The sequence below is a fragment of the Staurois parvus genome, unplaced genomic scaffold (genome assembly GCF_062004578.1).
Source record: "Staurois parvus isolate SC_StPar_1 unplaced genomic scaffold, SC_StPar_1.0 ptg000604l, whole genome shotgun sequence".
NCBI classification, from domain to species: domain Eukaryota; kingdom Metazoa; phylum Chordata; class Amphibia; order Anura; family Ranidae; genus Staurois; species Staurois parvus.
In genome coordinates, this window is record NW_028318400.1 from 7525351 (window position 1) to 7540712 (window position 15362).

Genomic DNA, 15362 nt, shown 5'->3' on the forward strand with positions numbered 1-15362 from the left:
ATATTAATTAGCGCATCTAGTCTCTAGGGGGATTCTGGGTACCACTAATTTGTATAGGTTCACCTTTGAGAGGAAAACAGCTTTTGAGATCTAGCCTGTGGCAACACTGTAGGTAACCTCAACATCTAGATATACCATGGACTGGACCTTACCACAGCAGTGCCAGCTAGCACTGTGAAGATCTTTAATGTAAGCATATCTGTCATTTAGATGTTAAGGCAGTGGTCAAACCTTTTTTTTTAATTTTGGATAGAGCATGGGATGGTTATAACCCCTGTCAGTTTATTTTTTGCCATCTGTGCTCTACTGGGGAGATTTGCCTTCACTTCCTGTACCATAGCTAAAAGAGGAAGTGAGAGATAATCCTTGCAAATGAAGAGAATTCCTTGGGGACCCCCAAGTTACCAGAACTAGTGTCCCCTTTGGATAATTTCCCCTCTATTACTTTTCTAGGGGCAACCCAAAATGTGGCGTTTTTCTTTACTTTCACTTTCGATTATAATGGTAAACAGGACAAATAGAGAAGGTCAGTGTCCCTAACTGGGGCACAGATATAAAACCCTTATAGGTGTTCTAATCCATCTCTACACTGTCAAAAACTAAAAAAAAATGCCTTTAGTTAAACTTTAATTGAGTGGTTGTTGGCTACAGCCATTTTTCAGGCTTTCTACTGACTTTTGAAAAAGCTTGGTTATGGTCAAAAGGCAGGTATTTCCTTACAGTTATTCTGCCATCAGTATGTTACCATTTCTAACTGAAAATAAATGTCACAATGTAATTATTTCAAGCAAGGACAATTTAAAGTGGAGTTCCAGCTGAAAAAAAAAATAATAGTCAGCAGCTACAAAAACTACAAAAACAAGTAGCTGCTGACTTCTAAAATACAGCCACTTACCTGTCCCTCGGTCCAGCGGTGTCCTCACCACTGCTGGTTTCACTGGCCGTCTTCTCTCCCTAGCGCCGGCATCTTTAGTGTGGGCACCCAGCTTGTGGCTTCACAGCCAGGTGCCCACTGCGCATGCGCGAAAAGCGCTGCGCATTGTGAATAGCCCCGTAGTCTTCTGGGACCTGTCATGTGTCCCACAAGACTATGGGGAAAGAGAGGGGGAGGACAGCTTCTGCTTCTGATCACCTAGGCGAGGGGTGTCAACCTGCCGGCCCTCAAGCTGTTACGAAACTACAAGTCCCATGAGGAATTGCAAGACTGACAGTTACAAGCATGACTCCAACAGGCAGAGGCATGATGGGATTTGTAGTTCCGCAACAGCTGGAGGTCTGCCAGTTTGACACCCCTGACCTAGGTGATCACAGTGGGTACCTGTCAAGTTCGGGTTTCTGCTCCCCAAAGGTGCCAATCCTTAATGGAGAGCGGGGGACAATGCATTAAAGCGGAACTTCCCCTTTTGAGTGGAACTCTGCTTTAAGATCTCAGTTCATATAAAGTATTGCTTGTGCATTAACTTTGAAACCCAGAGAGATCTCTTATTTATGTACGTGGTGATAAACATTTAGATGAATTATAATATAATGTATACATTTCAATGTGTGTCTTACTGCAGTGTCATAATTGCAATGTCCTTGTGAAGCAGATGTCTGTCCTTTCTCATTCAAAATGGGTGTCCTTCTCATTTCCTTGTTCCACAACAACAAAATGTCAGTAATGTTTAGATGAAATACTGGAGAAAGAAGAACATATTCTTAGGATACATTAGCTGAGAGTTTATAGGGCTGTGCTTTTTGCTCTATAAAGTATCTTAAAATGTAATAATTTACTTGAAACATTTTTTGTATTCCTTGATTGTTATTTATGTTTCAGTCATTAGTATATCTGTGAGACAAAATATTCTGCAACTATTTGGACTTGTTCACACAGGTGACCAAGGGGAAGTAAAAACAGGCAATTGAGCTGCACTTTGACACCCCTTCTAATGTGCAGCTGCTGCAATGCTTTGCTTTTCTGCCTCTGCAGAATTCAAATCCCATCATGTTCAGTGGGCAGTACAGCTGCAGAACACAATTTATTCAAGTTAATGGGCTATGACACTGTGGTTTGACCTTTTCAAGGTTAAAACAGGCAATTAGGAGGTTTCTGAGTCACTGACCTACAAAGGACAGCAAATGAAAGCTGGAGGTAGAATTTCTCAGGTAGATGTATGCACTGGACCCATGTGAGTAGAGCTTGATTCTGATTTAAAAAAAATAAATAAAAAATAAAGTTTCCTTCCCAGAAATAAGCGTATGGTACAGGTAAGTACCCACATTTTGGATCTAAGCTGCTGTCACCCTGTAGACAATAGTCAAATCACTTAACAGATGAACAGCAGCATCATAAACAGCCGGCTTGAACAATGATTTGTGATGAAATCAGGATGAAATTATATAGGGAGCCTGAAATGTAGACTGGATTGAAGCTAGGAAGAGCAGATATCGGATCCAGCTGGATCCAGCCAATGTTTACATTGCCAATAAAGACACGCTAGCTTCAGTCTTGTCTCATATTCAGGCTCCTTTTATAATTGAATCCTGATTTTATAAGAAAAAAACTGTTGTTCAAGCACTGCAGAATGAGGTAACTTTGTGTTTACATCAGACATCCAATTAGATTCAACTAAAAGTCCAGTTTTTATTTTTTCTTGCACAGCTTTATCCTGTTTACTAAGTTAGGTGAACATATACCATTGAAAAGCACTTTGCTAGGTGAAGAGACTCTACTCATTTAGTAAATCAACCCAATTGTGTTGTTTTTGCATACACGGTTTGGTAGAAAAGTTAATGATCTTGATTAGGTTAAAAGCTACACTTACCCTAAAATACCTGCTTGCTACGTAAAAGCTTCTGTGTATACTTTGGATAAAGTACATCCACCAATTAATCGTATTAATATAGTGTTTGATACTGTACTTACTGTATGTTAGAAGTAGTTTTATCCATATAATAACTTCTGGAGTTTTGTTTTCAAGAAAGAGATGCCATGTGGACAAAACGTTATATCATGTAAGTGTCTTAAATGACCTAATTTTCATTTACTTTGCTTTCTTGCTCCGAGACCACTGGATTGTCATGGTTTTGATCATATGATTACTATGGTGATAACATGAAGTTTGTTTACAATCACACCTGTTGAAGGTAGCTGTAAATGAGCTGTAAACGTGCCACCACATTTGACCTGCATTGTCAGAATGAAACATGTAACTAAAGAAATACTGGATATTATCAGGGTCAAAATATGCTTGTATTTATATTTTCATATCTTGGGAGGTTCATTGCATCTCTACTGTCCATTAGTTTTCTAGATCAGCCGTGCCCAAATGAACTCAAATTAAATAATAAGCCAAGCCATGTCTCACCTCTATCCATGACCTCTTCGTCTCCCACTCCCTTAACCTTCTTGCACTCACCGAAACCTGGCTCCAAGCAGCAGATTCTGTCTCCCCCGCAGCACTCTCCTATGGAGGCCTCATCTTGACCCACTCACCCAGGCCCAGTGGTCGGAAAGGAGGTGGGGTTGGTCTACTTCTGTCACCTCTGAGCACCTTTCAAGTCCTCCCTAACCCTCCCTCTCTATCCTTCTCTTCTTTCGAGACCCACTGCATCCGGCTATTCTCTCCGATCTCTCTGAGGATTGCAGTGATCTACTGGCCTCCTGGACCCGTGACCTGCTTTCTTGATGACTTCGCCACCTGGCTACCCTACTTTCTTTCCTCTGAGCATCCTCGGAGACTTCAACATTCCTACTAACGCCAATAACCCAGCTACATCCCAACTCCTCCACATAACCTCTTCTTTTGAACTAGCACAGTGTGCACAGTCCCCCACTCATTCCAACGGGAATACCTTAGACCTTGTCTTCTCTCACCACTGTACTCCCTACAACCTCACAAACACCCCCTTTCCCCTCTCTTATCATAATCTCATCACCTTCACAGTCTCCTCGTCCTCTAACACCTATCCTACCAAACAGCAAACAATTACCAGCCAAAATCTCTGAAACCTAAACCTGGCTCCCTTCCACTCTGCAACTGACCAACTCTATGACAGCATCAACCCCCTGCCCTGCCCTGACCTGGCCACTGCTGTCTACAACAACTCTTTCATCCGCTCTAGACTCTCTTGCTCCCCTAACAACACGAAACATCAGGCCCCGACCTCTACAACCTTGGCAGACTAACCACACTCGAAATCTCAAATGACGCGCTGGAGCGATTATGGCGTAAAACCAAATCCCACCAAGCGTTCACCCATTATAAATCTGCCTTCTTAACATACACTTCTTCCCTTCACGTTGCCAAACCAGCCTACTTTGTCACTCTCATTAATACCTTCTCTTTGAGTCCTTGTCGGCTCTTCTCTACCTTTAACTCTCTACTTTCTCCGCCGCCACCCAGCGGTTCACTCACTGCCCACAAGATTGCAAACCACTTCCAAAACAAGATCGATGCAATTCGTAGGGACATCGCCACTACACAGAAACCCACCCCACTTAGCATTCCTCATACCATACCTCCCTCAACACTTTCGTCCTTTGACCTCGCTACCACCAAAGAGGTCCTTAAGATCTTCTCAGAAGCCCACCTCACTGCCTGCCCCCTGGACCCTGTCCCCTCACAACTCCTTCAGTAACCCTCCTCTTCCATCCTATGCTCCCTGGCTCACATCTTCAATCTTTCCCTCTCTACAGGTGCCTTCCCCTCCCCTCTAAAGCACGCGCACATCACTCCCATACCTAAAAAACCCTCCCTAGACCCCACCAACCTGAACAGCCTAAGGCCCATCTCCCTGCTGCCATTTACCTCTAAACTCCTTGAACGCTTAGTCTACAATCGTCTGAGCTCCCACCTCACTGACAACAACCTTCTCGACCCTTTACAGTCTGACTACACTGAAACTGCCCTACTAAAACTCTCCAATGACCTACTAACTGCAAAAACCAACGGCCACTATTCAATACTCCTACTACTCGACCTCTCTGTGGCTTTTGACACGGTTGACCATCCCCTCCTCCTCAAAATCTACACTCTCTTGGCCTCAGAGACTCTGCTCTCTCCTGGTTCTCCTCCTATCTATCGCAGCGCTCCTTCAGTGTTACCTATAACGCTGCCACCTCCTCTTCACTCCCTCTCTCTGTAGGGGTCCCTCAAGGTTCTGTCCTTGGACCCCTTCTCTTCTCCATCTACAGCTCCTTCCTTGGTCACTTGATAAACTCCCACAGCTTCAAGTACCATCTCTATGCTGATGACACGCAAATCTATTTGTCTACCCCTCACCTTACCCCTTCAGTCTCCACCCACATCGCTAGCCTACTAAGTGACATATCGGCTTGGATGTCACTCCACTTCCTCAAACTCAACCTTTCCAAAACTGAGCTCCTAGTATTCCCCCCTGCCAGTGCCACCTCCACTGACTTCACCATAAATATTGATAACACAATCATCAGTCCATCCCCTCATGCCAGGGTACTAGGTGTAATCCTAGACTCCCATCTGTCTTTCCAGCCCCAGATCCAATCGCTGACAAAATCATGTAGACTACACCTCTGCAACATCTCCAAGATACGACCATTCCTAACCCTGGAAACCACTAAGCAACTTATCCACTCCCTTGTCATATCACGCCTCGACTATTGTAACTCCCTCCTCATTGACCTACCTCATCGCAGGCTATCCCCCCTCCAGTCTATCATGAACGCTGCTGCCAGACTCATCCACCTCACTAACCATTCTGTATCTGCCACCCTCTCTGCCAATCCCTCCACTGGCTCCCAGTTGCCCAACGGATAAAATTCAAAACACTAACTATGACATACAAAGCCATCCACAACACTGCCCCAATTTACATATCCAATCTTATCTCTAAATATCACCCAAACCATACACTTTGCTCCTCGCAAGACCTCCTACTCTCTAGCTCCCTTATCTCCTCCTGCCATGCTCATCTTCAAGACTTCTCCAGGGCATCACCCATCCTCTGGAACTCCCTACCCCAATCTATCAGACTATCACCTACTCTACTTACCTTTAGGCGATAACTGAAAACCTATCTCTTCAGGGAAGCCTATCCCGCCCTCTGCTAATATTGGAATCCTCTACTCTTCCAACCAATTCCCTCTTGTATTGAACTGTATTGTTACTGTATTGTCTCCCACTATAATGTAAAGAGCTGAGCAAACTGTTGGCGCTATATAAATCCTGTATAATAATAATAATAAAAGTCTATAAGGGCCCACATTATTTACTTGTATGATTAATCACAAAACAGTATTACCAATGGTTCACATATCTGCGTTCCTTCGGGCCGCGTTTTGCACAGGCACGAAAGCCCATTCATTTGAATGGACACCCGTGCCCTGGGGCACGCAGGGAAGAAGTCCCTGCACTTCTTCTGAAAACGCAGCCTACACGGGAACCTCAGATCCCAGTGCGGGCAGCATGCCATTCTTCTATGTAGGTGATGCGGCTGCACGGATTTTTGTGCGGATCCACAGCGGCACCACCCGCACATATGTGAACCTGTCCTCAAACAACAATGTGCTGGATGGGCTTTTGTCATAAAGTGCAAATAAACACAGCATACTTGCACCTTATGACACCCTGACAATCTCTATTGCTATGCGATGCAGTGTACACAGAAAATAAAAATTGTTGGGGGAAAGAGGAAGGTTTTTTTTGCATGTCTTTTTCCAAAAAATCCCTACTTCCTTTTTTTATTTTTAGAGTTCAGTTGCACTTTAAAGAAATCTTTTGCCTTAAAAATATATGAGAAAACATTGGGGTTGATTTATTAAAGGCAAACAGACTGTGAACATTGCAAGTAAAGTTGCTATCGAGCTTGGTAAATGAGAAAAAGTGCTGCTTATTTCATCATCCAATCATGTGCAAGGAACAATGCTGTTTTTTTCCATGCATGTGATTGGGTATTCTTTACAAAGTAAAGCTTTACCTCATTTACTAAGCTCTGGAGCAACTGCACTTCTAAAGTTCACAGTCTAATATACCAGTTCTCCTTTAGTAAATCAACCCCACTATCTGCATTACAGACATTCTTTTTATGTAAGGAAGAATAATCTCAACAGAAACATTTGGGACCTCACTGACCAGGGGCGGACTGACAACTCATGGGGCCCCCGGGCAATAGGGGATCATGGGTCCCCTGTGTCCTTGCCCAAACTCAAAAAAGCCTATGAAAAAGGTACCAGGGGCATCTCATGGGGCCCCCTACTGACCCCGGGCCGTGCCCGAGTTTCCAGATGGTCAGTCCGCCCCTGTCACTGACTAATTTCTAGGGTAAGGTTAAGATGTTAATATCTGTCCAAAAAGCATCAAGCTGCTATGTCATCCCTGAGTCATCTTCCTGCTGGATCAGTGTAAATCAGCTCTAAATTTTTTACTCAGTACATAAGCAAGTATACCCTCTTTTCATAAAGATATTGTGGGTTTTATTTACTAATGGTAAATATATTGCACTGCAAGTGCAGTTGCTTTATATCCGAGGGGAAGCTCTGAAATGAGACAAAGCTCTGCTGATTTCTTTCATCCAATCATGTTCAAGAAAAAAATGCAGTTTTTTTTTCTCTTTCCATGCTCCCCTCAGATCTAGAGCCACTGCACTTTCAGAGCACTTCCAGGGCAATAAACTTGGATGGGGTGAAGGGAGCATGGAATACACCAAAGCTAATGAACTGAACACTTTGAGGACTCTTTTCCAGCTTGCTTGAGATGCACAAAGAAAATGTCCCACAGAACCTCTACTGCTGACAGTAACTATAATGTCTCCTTAAAGGACCAAAAGTTACACACAGTCACTATTTTCAAACACCTGGGTTATCTACTCACACGGCCAAGGGATCACCAGTAAGGGAGATTCAGACTCACTCTACCATAGGACAGCTGGACACTTCTCCCCTAACTTTCTCCTGGCACTCTCCAGTGAGCTTCTGCAGATCCAAACTGACTTCAGGACTAAGCTTGAAAATAGGCCTCTCAGCTAAGGCTTTTACCTGGGACCTTGATGTGTTCTTAGGGGGGCCTCCAATAGTCCTGCTCAAGTGGCCTCCTCCAACAGGAATGGACCCAAGAACTCTGCTCCTCCTGTCTCAGGCCCCATACTATTTATGGGCTCTCAAACCACTTTCTGGCTGGAGTCCTATAAATATTCAGGCTGCTTACTCTGTTCTTCCTCATACTATAATTATCTAGAATACAGGGAGGAGCAATCAGAGCAGAAGACTGTGAGGCACTGAGCAAGCCTGAATAATCAACACCTGCTCCACTGATTACAGAGGAACTAACTACATTTGCCAAACAAACTACATTGCTCTAGAAGGGTGCTGCAATATGGTAAAATTATTTTCTAAAATCTAAAACAGAAATATTTGTTGTTTCAAATGAAGAAAGGAGTTTGGAAAAAGGGGTAAATATAACTATGTAAAACTGTTGAATATTTAGTTTGTGTTGACAGAATCTTAAATAATGCAAAACCAGGCATCATCTTCAGTGTCAAACTTATAGGTTTAAGTATGCACCTTTTATGCAGTAAAACCTCAGAAATGTACTCCTACTACAATTTTTATGCTCAGTCCTTATAATGCTCAGCTGATACAGTAGAATTAATTTCAATGTTTATTCTGGTAATGGAAAATAATAACTTTTTTATTTATGTACCATAAACAACGTACAGTACATCTATTTTATGTATCTAGCGGCCGCAAGTGGATAGATCGGTGTATAAGAACTCTGTTTCCTTTTGCATAAATGTTTGCTCTCTGCTACACAAAAACTGGAAACAGCTTTCAGAAGAATCTTCTGCTGCAATGACTGATCTCCAACTGAATTTAAAGTGGTTCTAAAGGCTAAAGGTTTTTTAACTTCATGCAATCTATGCATGAAGGTATTAAACCTTCAGTGTGTAGCTCCCCCCGCATCTCCTGCAATAAGTACCTGTGCCCGATCTCAATCCAGGAAGGTGTACGAGAGCAGCGGCTCTCCAGGGTCTCTTTCCTCATTGGCTGACCCATGACTTCTGCTGCTGTCTTAGTCTGGGGGCCATTGACAAGGAGGAGGGGCCAGAAGCCCTGGAAGGGGACCTGAGAGGAGGAGGATCAGGGCTGCTCTGTGCAAATCCTTTGCACAGAGCAGGTATGTATGATGTGTTTATTATATTCAAGAAAAAAACAGCTTTTAGACCACTTTAATAAATTTCTAGGCTATCTCTGACTCCAATACTTTCCTAATAACTTATAACAAGCAAACAATTATTTGAGTCAGACGTAAGTCCTGATCAACCATGCTTGTTCCAGATAAGCGACTCAAATATTGAAAGCAAAGATTGCCAGGGGAAAGCAAGGATATCACTCTAAATATTTTGTTCAGCATAGGTTTTCATTGAATTTTTTACATATTGCATATTAACCTGTAGTCTCATGAAAGTATGATGTACAGTATATCAAATGTAGAGTGACAAAGGATTGGAACTCCTGGTGAAATGTATTGGTATCCAGAACTAAATTCAAGATATCTTCTCTACCCTTCTGTCCTGGTTCTAGCTTATGCACTATTCTACCATTAAAGATTTGCCCCTACTTTTCTATCTCGGAAAACCAGTATCAACAGAACAAAATGTATAGGGAATCAAGGGGAATCGATCTAAATGTGCTCTGCATAACAGTAAAAACCTGGCAGAGGTTCTCATTCTTCTCCACTTTATGAAAAGCACGCAAAATAGTTTTGGCTGGACATACTGTACACTTTATTGGACTATTTCAAAAGGCACTGCCAAAAGCAATTCTGATGATATGTAGCACATAACATTCAGTCCTGTTTTTGAGCTGCTGTGTTCGCTTTGAATATTCAATCATCTGTAAGACAAATTGAAAAAAAACAAGATTTTTGCTAGCGCATGATTTGTTCATTGAAGCACACATACAGTCAGGTCCATAAATATTGGGACATCGACACAATTCTAACATTTTTGGCTCTATACACCACCACAATGGATTTGAAATGAAACTAACAAGATGTGCTCTAACTACAGACTGTCAGCTTTAATGTGAGGGTATTTACATCCAAATCAGGTGAACGGTGTAGGAATTACAACAGTTTGCATATATGCCTCTCACTTGTTAAGGGACCAAAAGTAATGGGACAATTGGCTTCTCAGCTATTCCATGGCCAGGTGTGTGTTATTCCCTCATTATCCCAATTACAATGAGCAGATAAAAGGTCCAGAGTTCATTTCAAGTGAGCTATTTGCATTTGGAATCTGTTGCTTTCAACTCTCAAGATGAGATCCAAAGAGCTGTCACTATCAGTGAAGCAAGCCATCATTAGGAAAATGCCCCAAGAACAAGCAGGAACTGAAGACAGTTGCAGTAAAGGCCTGGCAGAGCATCATCAGGGATGAAACCCAGCGTCTGGTGATGTCTATGCATTCCAGACTTCAGGCTGTAATTGACTACAAAGGATTTGCAACCAAGTATTAAAAAGTGAAAGTTTGATTTATGATTATTATTCTTTCCCATTACTTTTGGACCCTTAACAAGTGGGAGGCACATATGCAAACTGTTGTAATTCCTACACCGTTCACCTGATTTGGATTTAATACCCTCAAATTAAAGCTGACAGTCTGTAGTTAAGGCACATCTTCTTAGTTTCATTTCAAATCCATTGTGGTGGTGTATAGAGCCAAAAATGTTAGAATTGTGTCAATGTCCCAATATTTATGGACCTGACTGTAGCTTAACCTTATTTATATACATAGCTCAGTTAACATTGCCTTTGAAAAGTGAACAGTCTCATGTACTGACAAGCATCATGCTGATAGGAAGAGAGAGCAGAGTGATATAGATGAGCTGTCTCCCTATTCACTGTCCAGTCACAGGGATGGGTGGGTCTAGGAAGACCTTGGCCCTGAGGAAGTGTGTTGAATGACAATGCACAGCCCAATGCCTAGTTTAGAAGCTATAGCTAGCATGTATATCTTCTTTTTATCATAGTCCCTGTTCCCTCAAAGTGGAATTAAACTTTGTGATACTTACCTTCATTCAATGATCCGATGTCCCTCTCTGGCACTGGCATCTTTTATTCTGAGTCTTCTGGGGGATGGGCTGTGGCCATCCTCATTGGCCAGGATGGGATTACATCATTCCTGCTTGTATACAGGAGTGCAGTAATCCTGGCATACAGGCATTGTGCCAGAAAGTAAACTAAACTGCACTTGTGCAGCTTAGTATGCTTTACAAAGAAGACTGGAAGAAAGCAGGTAGGTTAAGAGCCTGACTTATCATAGTTTTTAAAGTCAGGATATAGTTTAACTTTAAGGCAAGCAGACCTACTGATACTTGGTTGCCGCCAGGTCTTAGTACACAATGCTCTAGTAGGACTGGGTATGTGGCACCACTCAAGAACTTCCATGTGACAGTCCAAGATCAGGGCAAGCTGTGTGGTCCAGTAAACCATTCCTAGGTCAAGGCTGGTAGCGTGCAAGCATAATCCAGAAGACAGCTCCAAGGTATAGGGTGGCTGGCATATAAAAGTAGTCCAGTAAACAGTCCAAATTAAGTTAGGCAACAATCTAAAAGAGTGGTCAGCAATCTAAGCAGGTCTCAGCAATGAGGAATACAAGGCAGACAAGTCAGGGCAAAAATCTGGGCTTGTGATGTTCAAATCACACACGAGAGAAATGGAGCCAATCTGGGCAGGGCAGTTAGAGGCAAGGGTGTGTGTCGCTGGCCAATTAGATTGAAAGAAAGGCTAGCCAGAAGCAGTGACCCACTACCTAGCAAGGAGCATGCCAAGCCTTCCACCCCTGGTCAATCAGCTCAGAGTGGGTCCTGTCCTCATTGTCCACAATGAGAACATGAGCACAGCAGAGAGCTGCCAAGTGGTGATGGAGGTAGGAGTGTGAGGCTTAATCATACTCTGTAGTTTTCTTTAAGTGATGCAACATTCTAGTCTCCTTCTAGCATTAGCTAAGCACTAAGAATAAATATAAAGAGGTAGCCTAATCACTGAACAATTGCAGAATATGCACTTATCATTTGTTCCAAAGTTTTGCAAAGCATGTTTATAACTGAAATAATAATTGTTAGTCCAAAGGAATCCAAAAATAATTTCCAATCTTGTTTTGCTAAACCAAAACAGGAAATCTGATTGTTATGAAATGCAGGATTCATTAGATAATGTCTTCTCTTATGTACTCTCAAAAATCTCTAAAACTTATAACAAAATTTAGTTTACATGACAAATCTTTTGATAAGATATTTATAACTTAAATAATTTTTTTTTATGTTTTTTGTTTTCTTAAATTTTGTGATATTTTATTTGGCACAAGAATCAACAAAGAACAAAAAAAAAAAAGTTTGTAAAGAAATGGAAAACAAACAGATGATAAAAAGGGGGGAAGGAGTAGTTTAGGGCTGAGTAAAGTAAATCTGACCATTCATTATACAATCTCATTGTACAATCTCTTTGTAGTCTTCTTTAGATCTACCATACTGTAACTATATAATAGGAGACACCATCTTAACAATCCATTCAATTTGTATCAAATCCGGCAGCCCTTGCAATGCAAAGTTGTTGGTAAATATAAAGAATATTATTCATTCAGATTGTATAGAGTACTAAGGGTTAAAATCTGGCAATTTTTATTATTGTGTGATGTTGCTTAAACTGACATTGTGTACAAATCAAAGGGTACTAGATAAAAGATCTAATATAAATTTTGTTACAATATGTTTATCAGTGGTGCCCGCAAAACCTATTTTAGTTTCCTGTGAATGAATGCCAACAAGTACCATCAGCCTTTTTCGAGGGCACTGGTGAGAGTTCTTGTAGTTCATTAGTCTTTCTGGACTTCAGTAACTGCTTGCCTGCCAGTGTACTGGCAGTACTGACTTTCTGCAAGAGCCTGACATGGCACCCATGATCTGCTGATCATGGGTGCAATGTTTTATAGGCCTTCAAGAAAAAAAACTTTTACCTGCAAAAGTGCATTTATTATTTGTTTCAGAAAATAAACTTATCCTTTAACCGCTTCCATGCCACCCTATAGCAGAAATACTACTACAGGGTGGCATGGGTGCACAAAATCACATATATATATACGTGATTTTGCAGTTCTGGGTAGGGGGCGTGGGCCTCCTACCTGCGCCACCATTCGCGGCCTCGGCTATCAATCACCGGGTCCCAGATAGCAATTTCTCACACCCGGTTATGGGTAATATCTCGGATGGGGAGAGACCTGTGTATAAATAAAACAGATCTCTCCCCTGTCAGCTCCTGCACACTGCTTTGTATGGCTCTGCATACTGCAAATTGCTGGTATTTTTTTGTTTATAGCGCACAAAATAAAAAACACACAGGCGATCAAATACCACTAAAAGAAAGCTCTATGTGTGGGGAAAAAAAGGATGTAAATTTAATTTAGGTGCAGCATTGCATGACCCCGCAGTTGTCAGTTAAAGTAAAGCAGCGCCGTATCACAAAAAATGGCCTGGTCAGGAAGGAGGGTAAATCCTCTGGAGGGCAAGTGGTTAAACAATACCCCCTGCAGCTTCTCTGGAAAACAGGACTTCACAATAACACTGCAGAGGGGTTGTGGTGGGGGAAGGTAGATCAAGGAATATAAGGTACATTCTTGGAATTTATTTAAAGAGTCCACCAGTGCACAAGTTCCCCCCAAGCAGCTGAACAGACCAGTTCAAAATCAGATTTCCAATTCACTTATGACAAATTGTATCAGTAAACTGTCAAAATCACCAATTGTGTTTCTTCTCCTTCATTCACCTTTCCGTCCCAAAATCTGCAACTCATTACATCGGAAACACTAAATAAACTGTTGAATAAATCACATGTTGAACCCAAAAGAAAAGAAAATATTACACTGTATGAATTTCTTTTGGGTTTCCCATATGATGAGTTGAAGATATTTGGGAAGCAAAGGTGAAAAAAGACACAGAGTTGGTTATTTTGACAGTTTATTGGACCCATTTGGCATACGTGAATTAGAATATCTGGTAAGAAGCTTGAAAAGTCATCTGCAGGATAACCCTCATCTTTTGTAATTGTTCCTGAAGCGCTGGGCATTCTCTTTTATTCTGAAGTGCTGGGCATTCTCTTTTATTCTAGGAATTTAGATGCAGTTTTTAAAGAACATATCTCTTATGCCCAGGCCTTTAACTGAATAAAACCCAACTCCATTGAAAACTCCTCTTATTTATTTGACAGTTTTCTCTAAGACAAGAAGAGAAGCCTCTCTAACATGTTCAAGGACCGCAACCAACGCTTGACGTAAGAATGTAGTTTTTCCAAGTTTCCCCAGCTAAACTAAAAACAAAAGTTTAGGCTAGAGTTGGGATTAATGTACTACTTAGTACATGTATGGGTAAAGATAAACTTGAACTTTAATGCTTTTTATTGAGGGCAAACAGAATGTTTTTAGGGGGTCATGTTAAAGGCAAATGCTGTACACATGCCTTTCATTATTCACTAACTGCATTGTTGACATACATTTATGGACAATAAGTTAAATCCAGTACAAAATTAGATTTGCTTTCCAATTAACACAACAGCACCATAAGAAAGGAATCTGTGCATTCTACACATGTAAACTGGTACATCATATCTGGTAGATTGTTTTTTTGGCATTGCTCCTAAAAAACATTTAAAGATAACAAAGCTAATATTGAAAAGTAAAAACTAGAATTTGGCAGCAATGAACAACATAATTGTCATGAAAGAAATTGTGTGATACTTTTTTTAAATACACACTAACAAAATGTTTTACTTTTCTCATGCATTTGCAAGTAATATTTAATTCTATCCACAATGCAATGTTTGTGTTTAGGCTATTACTGTGAATGATCTTCAAACAGATGGCAACCAACGTATATGAGACATACACATAGCATTCAATGGCACCAAATAAAATGTGAATGTATCTCATTTGGTACAATGCAAACTTAGTGTGCAAACAGACATCAGGAAACAGTATTGGTAAAAATGCTATACACAGTTTATTGATCTTGATGATGTGTCTTAAAAAATTAAATCTGCAGAAAAATGGAGAATAGCTTGAAAAGGAAATTAAAAAACAAAAACATTGTAGGATTTAATGTACCCATTAACAGTCTCTATTTTCCTTCTAATTCCTACATTCTGCTGTTTGCATGTGAAGTCTATAAAAGAATGATTGTATTCTCATTTCTTTTCTTTCATAATTCTTCTCTGCTTCCTTTGATGAATGTACTTTTGACTTCAGACTGGCAATTTGAGGGTAAGATCTCAAGAGCGTAAAATCCTGAGCATTGCTTGTCTGTTTTTCATATCCATTCCAACATATAACATTGTTCAAGTGCAGCTCACTCACTT

The 15362-nt window shown here is 41.1% G+C and overlaps 1 protein-coding gene across 1 annotated transcript in view; it reads left to right on the plus strand.

Annotated features, from left to right (window-relative positions):
- The window catches only part of PCDH15 (protocadherin related 15), a gene marked incomplete at its 3' end in the record, with an annotated part of 1039494 nt that overhangs the window by 317711 nt on the left and 706421 nt on the right, over positions 1 to 15362 (plus strand). Inside the window, exon 3 of the mRNA XM_089692803.1 lies at positions 15253 to 15267. Within this exon, the coding sequence (XP_089548929.1) occupies positions 15253 to 15267 (15 nt within the window). The remainder of the gene's footprint in view (positions 1 to 15252; positions 15268 to 15362) is intronic.